This window comes from Maniola hyperantus, chromosome 24 (genome assembly GCF_902806685.2).
Source record: "Maniola hyperantus chromosome 24, iAphHyp1.2, whole genome shotgun sequence".
Classification (NCBI taxonomy): Eukaryota; Metazoa; Arthropoda; class Insecta; order Lepidoptera; family Nymphalidae; genus Maniola; species Maniola hyperantus.
The window spans coordinates 7,143,375-7,151,763 of record NC_048559.1 but is presented as its reverse complement, the minus strand read 5'-3'; the positions used below and the strand labels follow the sequence as shown (position 1 = coordinate 7,151,763).

Sequence of the window (8,389 nt, the reverse complement as noted above, 5' to 3'; positions counted from 1 at the left end):
AACTAACTACTTGGTAAGTAGGTATTTTTTTATATTTTACAGTGCGGCCCTAGATTCTTTTTACCCTACCCTAAAATAACAGTCACGATAATATTACTTTAATAATTCATGGCATCTTCCATTATTATTAATTTAAAATACTATATTTATTATTTTAAATTTTAAAATAAAAATAGTTTGAGATTCGCCATAGTGCAAATTGGGATTGTAGCGACATCTGGCTTTGAGTAGTTGTAACAAAACAATTATCTACTTATCAATAGATGGCGCTATTGTTCAAACGCATTTTAAGTTCTAACGTAGTTATTACATTGATCGATAGATGGCACTAAAGTTTAAAATATAAACGAAACTTTGAAAACTGCACCCCCAACCCCGAACCGCCACTTTTGAATGATAATAATATTTTTATTATTTAGTTTTTACTGCTGCAATATAAATATAAAATTCCAACTCTCTACCAAGTAGATACGGTTCACGAGATACAGCCCACTGACAGACAGACGGACGGACAGCGGAGTCTTAGTAATAGGGTCCCCTTGCTTGCGTTGGCAGTTGGCACCCTTTGGCTACGGAACTATAAAATAGTTTTTCTCTGCTGTGGAGTGTTGTACCTACATAAGAGGTATGGCGAGGAGATCCTGCATTCGATTCCCTATTGAGTCAAATTCAGATATGCGTTCTAGAATCAAGAGGGAGGTTTTTGGGTTTGAATTCGTAATAAATGAGTAAAATAACTTAATTTGTGTTTAATATATTTTTTATACAATGCGTATTTTATTACTATTTACTAATATGAATATGAACCAAGTTTAATTCGACTTTTCGAATTAAAATATTTACGTACTTATTAATAATAGGAAGGTATAATAACAATAATATAGTATACCATATTATAGTAATTTGTGTGTTTTTAAAAATATTTTATCGTAATAATAATTTTATTGTAGTTACTTACTACTTAACGAAGTAGAGCTCCTAATCGCTTGAGAAGTTCAAACAAAAAATCTATAGAGACGACATTTTTGTAATTAATAATTATTATAGTTACATAGAATAAAAAAATTAATGTAAAATGAAAGCAGATTTAAGTGTAGATTTTGAATAAAACAATTAAATATTACAATTTATGAACAATACAATTGAAATGTAGGAACAATTAACTTTTTAAAATTAAAGCTACCTACTAATATTATTATATTTTATTTATTTCGGCTACCTATGGAAATATATCGATGCATAAAGCCAGCCACGCTTATGCATTGATTCATAAGAATAATATAATATAAACATATTTTATTTGAATAAGAATAAATTAAGATCCAAAAACTAGACCAAATAAATTAAAATATGTATATTTAATGAGTATTACTATTAATTACTAAAAATTAGATATATTTTTACATTAAATGAGAAGCTGGCGAACAAAAAGTTATACGAAATAAAATTTTACAGAAGAAGCAAAAACCTTATGAAAACTGTTGAAACTGTACAGTTTTCATCAAAATCCTGGGACTATTTTCCAGCCGGTTTGTTTCGAAATGAGTTTGATTTTGACTAGGCAGTTTTCCAGTTTTGCTTGTAAATGAGTCATCATCATCATGATCAACCCATCGCCGGCTCACTACAGAGCACGGGTCTCCTCTCAGAGTGAGAAGGGTTTTGGCCATAGTCTACCACGCTGACCAAGTGCGGATTGGCAGACTTCACACACCTTTGAGAACATTATGGAGAACTCTCAGGCATGCAGGTTTCCTCACGATGTTTTCCTTCACCGTTAAAGCAAGTGATATTTTAATTACTTAAAACGTTAACTTAAAAAAGTTAGAGGTGCGTGCCCGGGATCGAACCCCCGACCTCCGATTGAAAGGCGGACGTCCTAACCACTGGGCTACCACAGCTTCTGTAAATGAGTACATATTTGTATTTAAGTACTATAGATTTTTATTTAATTAGAAGTGTAATTACTTACACCATTTTGTTCATCAGCTCCTTAAATAAATAACTGTTCAGAAATCACATTTTCCTTGTATGACTTGATACTAATAAGTATAGGCACCTACTATTTAATCTGTTTATCTTTATTTTGTATGAAATAAAAAAAGAATACCTATATAGTTAAATGCGTATTAGTTAAATTAATTTTCTTTTCTTATAGCATAATATTAATTTATTTTAATAGTGAACTTTTACCTACTTACACTATAAAATACCTTAATCATAAAGTTAACTATAAAATCTCATATTTGGTGATTTGACACTGTTTTTAAACTTTTTGGTTTTGCTTATTGGAACGCATCGTAGAGAGGGTCTGGAGTTCGATCCGTGTTGTACCGTCTCGGTAGTTCAATGTCATCTTCTTTAGTATTATAGTCGCACGGTGTTAGTAACTGAAACAGAAATATATATAGTACCTTTTTTACTTGAATATCCTAATCCTAATCCAGAAATGAGGAGATCCGTAGGAGAACTAGAGTAACCGACATAGCTCAACGCGTTGCGAAGCTGAAGTGGCAATGGGCAGGGCACATAGTTCGTACAACCGATAGACGTTGGGGTCCCAAGGTGCTGGAATGGCGACCTCGCACCGGAAGACGCAGCGTTGGAAGACCCCCCACCAGGTGGACGGACGACATCAGACGAGTCGCAGGGAGTCGCTGGATCTAGGCGGCGCAAGACCGTGGCGTGTGGAGGTCCCTACAAGAGACCTATGTCCAGCAGTGGACGTCTTTTGGTTGATGATAATGATGATGTTCTTGAGGTTGCTGGTTTATTGTGCTGGAGTCACCTCTTTCTAAACTTACCAGTAGGTGCGCGCTTTCCATTTCACACATCTACCTCAGCGGCCACACCACTTCAGGCGAAATTACTACCCCTAATATAAATGTGAAAGTGTGTTTGTTTGTTGGTTTGTTGGTTTTTTGGTTTGTTGGTTTCCTTCAATCACGTCGCAACGGTGCAACGGATTGCCGTGATTTTTTGCATGGGTATGGTTAAAGACCTGGAAAGGGACATCACATAGGCTACTTTTTATCTCGGAAAATCAAAGAGTTCGTATGGAATTTTTAAAAACCTAATTCCACGCGGACGAAGCCGCGGGCATTACCTAGTATTTTTAATAGACAACGGTCAACCTACGTCATTAATTAATGGTACATCATCATCATTATGCTCTACTTGTGCACGTTGTTTTTTTTAATTCATAGTCTAGCGCTTGGCTGCAATCAGACCTAGTGGCAAGTGGTGATGCAACCTAAGATCGAGCGCGCTTGTCTAGAAGATGCCTTTTCACTCTTGACTTAAAGATACCCATATTATAATTGGAGGGGAAAACTGATGCTGGAAGGGTGTTCCAAATCTTATAAGAAATGAGCTATTATTTTTTAGCTATAGGCGGCTATAGTACTACTTACTCTTTCGGTTACCGGCCTTCCTTCCAGCAAATACTTGAGTTTATTCATCTGACACGGCGAGAGAACCTTCTCCAAGCTCACGTCATCTCGCTTGTGTCCGTCCCGCTTCCCGTTTGTCCAGCCCCGCGAGTATTGGAACGTTTGCGATGCCACGGACGTCATTGTGACGAAGAGGAATAGAACGGTAAGGTTTACTAACATGCTTGTATGTAACCTGGAGAGAAAAATAATTACTAAGTACAACCCGTCGGAAATATCTGAGACCCTGCCTTAATGACGTCATGCAACGTGCTTGCGTTGACAACGGTACTGGCACTGGTACTGGCAACGGTACTGGTAGAACATAGTGTTTATATAGGTACTCTTTGGGTACTGGATAGGCGAAAATGGGCAAGCTGCGGGGAAGCACGAGGAGATGCGCATTCCAGCGAGGTGCCAGATATTTCCGACGGGGTGTTTTTGCAAAATGAGCGCCTGAGCGCTGACTGTAATCATACCAGTAGGTAACCTTTTTATTTTTTCTGAATGGCGGCCATTTTGATTTTTTTATTACTTTGCGCGTATTTGCATTATTATTTATTATGTTATAGCGGTAATAGTAAAAATAAAATTGAAAAATATATTTCAAGTCCCCTATAACGGTTCATGAGCTCAGAGTAGGTACATTGGTATAATGTTCACGAGATACAGTCTGCTGATAAAAAGACGGACGAACGGACGGACACGGACTCACAGCACAGAGTAGGAAAATCTAGGTACTCGTGTGCCCACAGCGAAGGCTTAGTAATAGGGTCCCGTCCCGTTGGTACCCTCCGAATGTGAAACCCTAAAAATAGCATTAAAATATTTTTTCAGTGTATGGTAGATACCCTCTTAAATGTTTACTTTTATTTAGGCGTAGGGAAAGTGCTCGTCGTTTATGTACCTACCTATTTATTATATTAGGAAATATTTTGAAAGTAAACGACTATGTTTGCGCCCTGTTATTGAATTTTAACCGACTTCAAAAATATAAACTCACAAAGTAACAAATACCTCAATTTGGTAACCTAGCCGTGATAGCAGTTAGCTAAGAAGTCCGTCTCCTAGACGGAGGGTAGGGGTTCGACCCTGGGCACGCACCTAATTTCTTATGCCGGCTCCAGACAGACGGCCAACACTCTAATTACGTTAGTCCAAAAAAAAATTGTAGGAAGTCAAGAAGGCGCCCCGGGAAAACGCCAAAAGCAAGTAGTACCGAACGGGCGCCCTCCCGCGATTCGGCCCATATAACCGAGGAGTTGGTGGGGCCATGGGAGGTGGAGGGTTGTTCGTCCAACCTTCCACGTGTGGAGAGGTAGCTCGTACATGTTGGACGATGTTTGCCGATGTTGGCTCGTGTTGGCGCGTGATCGCTCGGATGGCGGTAAATCGTACCAAGGAGCCCACCCCTTGGGTGTAACTAAAACTGCCTTCAAGTTAGTACGCTACCACCTTTATGACTTACCACCAGTCCATTGATTCGCTAATTCAGTGTCTAACATGAAACGATAGCCGTTGAGCTCATTTGACATTTCATTTTTATCCATTGAAGGTTTTGTATCAAAAAATATTTTTACATCACTCAGTGGAGCAGCAATGTAAAACCAACCAATGTCAAATGAGCTCGTGGCTATCATGGCTACCTTGTAATGGAGTCTCGATAGCTCAACGGTTAAAGGAGTGGACTGAAATCCGAAAGTTTGCCGGTTCAAATCCCACCCGTTGCGCTATTGTCGCACCTACTCCTACCACAAGCTTTACGCTTATTTGGAGGGAAAGGGGAATATTAGTCAGCATAAGAAACTTGACTACTTAATATTCTTTAAAAAATCAGCTAAGTGCGAGTCATACTCGCGCACCCAGGGTTCCGTACTACAGTCGTATTTTTTCGACATTTTGCACGAAAAATTAAAAACGATTATCATAATATAAATAAATAAAAATCTGTTTTAGAATGTACAGGTTCTTTCATTATGATACCCCACTTGGCACAGTTATTTTACTTTGAAAATTAAAAATACTAGTTATTTTTTCATGTACACATTTTAATTTTTTGTGATGCAACCACAAACTCACGGTTTTCGGATTTATTCCTATACTTATGCTATAAGACCTACCTACCAACCAAATTTCATTATTCTAGGTCAACGGGAAGTAGTAGGTTTTCTTGACAGACAGACAACAAAGTGATCCTATAGGGTTCCTTTTTCCTTTTGATATACGGAACCATAAAAAAATTAAAAGAAGGGACTACGACCCGCAGCAATGGGGATTAGGACAAAGACTGACGACAACGAACGTAAAACAGTCAAGATCGTAGATATCCAGTTAAACCTGTTAGTATCGGTTAAAAAGAAAAACAAGAGGGTAAAATCGAGTTGAAAAGAAAAGAAAGAAAAGTATCTAATTTGTAGTTGTCCTGTTATTCGAGTACGCATGTTGCTCTCCCCTTTCCATTTGTCCTGTAGTTAGCACGGACTCTCAATTGATTTCTTTTACGCGAAATAAGTGGTACTGAACGGATAAATAAATATACATTGAGGTACCTACCTGTGGTACCTACTTTTAGAGTAAAAGGGGTCTTAGAATTTATAGACACCACAATACTCATCATCGTCATCATCATGATCAACCCATCGTCGACTCTTTACAGAGCACGGGTCTCCTCTCAAAGTTTTTTTTTTAATGAGTGCCAATTAGCTACTCAATTTTATTACGATCTAGCCTAATTTATGACTAATAAGTAATTTTATTTTAACTTAAACTTATAAATTAAATTCCTCTCAAAGTGAGGAGGGTTTTAGCCATAGTCTACCACGCTGGCTAAGTGCGGATTGGCAGACTTCACACATTTTGACATTTTGAGAATACTATGCAGAACTCTCAGACATGTTTCCTCACGATGTTTTCTTTCACCGTTAAAGCAAGTGATATTTGAACTCCGAAATGTTAGAATCGAACCTCGGACCCTTCAAATAGAAGGCTGACGTCTTAGCCACTAAGCTATCACCGTTATAAAGGTACTTAGTTTTGTTAAGCGTACCTACCTACCTTTAGCTTATATTTGTCTAAAAATAAGCAGAAACATGACGAGTCTCCATAAACTATGAACCATATCCATTCTTATTTGAAACAAATCGCCTGTACAAAACACTAACAATATCCTTACACGATCCTTGTGGAAGTATTATGTGAGAGATCGTTACGTTAGTGAGAAATGATATGATAACAAAGGGGAGGTAAAAGTCATACAGGTGGATCGAATGTCCCCATGCAATACGTATCTAATAGCTGTTATAATAACGTTGATAAATTCTTTGGCGCAGTGCCGTAGACTTTTGGCTTGTAATCGATAGATTCCGAGTTCGATTCCCGGATGTTTTTTTTATTATCATCATCATCAATATGATCTAAAGATATGATCGTCGTCATCAATTCCCTGCTGGGCATAATGTCTCTTGAATGTAACCCGCGACTTCGTCCGCGTGGACTACACAAATTTCAAACCCCTATTTTATCCCCTTAGGCGTTGAATTTTCAAAATCCTTTCTAAGCGGACGTCATAACTCATAATAGCTATCTGCACGCCAAATTTCAGCCAAATCCGTCCAATAGTTTGAGCTGTGTGTTGATAGATCAGTCAGTCAGTCAGTCACCTTTTCTTTTTATGTAGATTATTTAAATTGCTATTCGATATAGATATAACCCCACACGATCGAATCATTTCTCAATAAGTTAACACCTCGTAACTCGACACAATATTAAAAAGAATAATATGGTGTGCAGATAATATTGTTAGTAGGTGTTGGAAAGGGTACCTAATTGAATTCTGAACACAAAGAGTAACCTACCTATGAAAAATCAGTAAACAATATCTTTTTAGCTGTGGTAGCCTAGTGGTTAGGACGTCCGCCTCCCAATCGGAGGCCGGAGGTTCAATGCCGGGAACGCATCTCTAACTTTTCGCAGTTATGTGCGTTTTTAACCGACTTCAAAAAAAGGAGGAGGTTCTCAATTCGTCGGAATCTTTTTTTTTTTTATTTTTTTTTTTTATGTATGTTCCCCAATTACTCAAAAACGCCTGGACCGATTTTGAAAATTCTTTTTTTTTAAGTAATTAAACTATTACTTGCTTTAACGGTGAAGGAAAACAGCGTGAGGAAACCTGCATGCCTGAGAGTTCTCCATAATGTTCTCAAAGGTGTGTGAAGTCTACCAATCCGCACATGGCCAGCGTGGTAGACTATGGCCAAAACCCTTCTCACTATGAGAGGAGATCCGTGTTCTGTAGTGAGATCACGATGATGATGAAGTAAGTAGTAAGGTATAATGGAAAAGTTACCTTCGGATGATTTTATGACTTCTACCACTTGCACAAACTAAACTTCGAAAATATTATTATGCAAAAGTGAATATTCAAACAATCTGATATTTGTTCCGATCCGTCGGTCGGTTATCGGCTGACTACACTAGATCATTCTAACTTACCCCTTTTATACAGATCCACCCGTTCTACAGTGGTCGCAAATTTACACCCACATGAAAATAGGGTAAAATCAAAAATATTTTAAAACAGATAGGCAAGGCCCACCTCCTCAACCCTGATGCTGTAAGGAATTGCATTTTTTTTAAAATAGAGATAGCGAGCAAACGAGCGGGCGGGTCACCTGATGTTAAGTGATTACCGCCGCCCATGAACATTTGCAGCACCAGAGGAACCGCCGATGCGTTGCCGGCCTCTTAGGAATTTGTTGGTCCGCCGCTTGAATAACCCCATGTTGTAATCTAGTGGGAACACCGCCGATGGGAGTTGGTTCCACAGTCCATGTGCGTGTTTGCATTCCTAAATCGTGATGATCCCACGGGATCTTTAAAGGATCTAACTTTTCAATGTACATATTTACATCCCATGGACGGGCAACTACGGATAGGCTACTTTTTGTCCGATAAAATCA

The 8,389-nt window shown here is 38.3% G+C and overlaps 1 protein-coding gene across 1 annotated transcript; it reads right to left on the bottom strand.

The window, feature by feature from the left end:
* Window positions 1-924: 924 nt before the first annotated feature.
* Crz (Corazonin) lies at window positions 925-7,895 on the bottom strand. Its single transcript, XM_034981391.2, has 3 exons — window positions 7,777-7,895; window positions 3,414-3,627; window positions 925-2,390 (listed from the first exon to the last, which is right to left on the bottom strand). Exons 2-3 carry the CDS (start codon window positions 3,612-3,614, stop codon window positions 2,286-2,288), a joined length of 306 nt encoding a protein of 101 aa, XP_034837282.1. The 5' UTR covers window positions 3,615-3,627; window positions 7,777-7,895; the 3' UTR covers window positions 925-2,285.
* Between the last annotated feature and the right edge of the window lie 494 nt (window positions 7,896-8,389).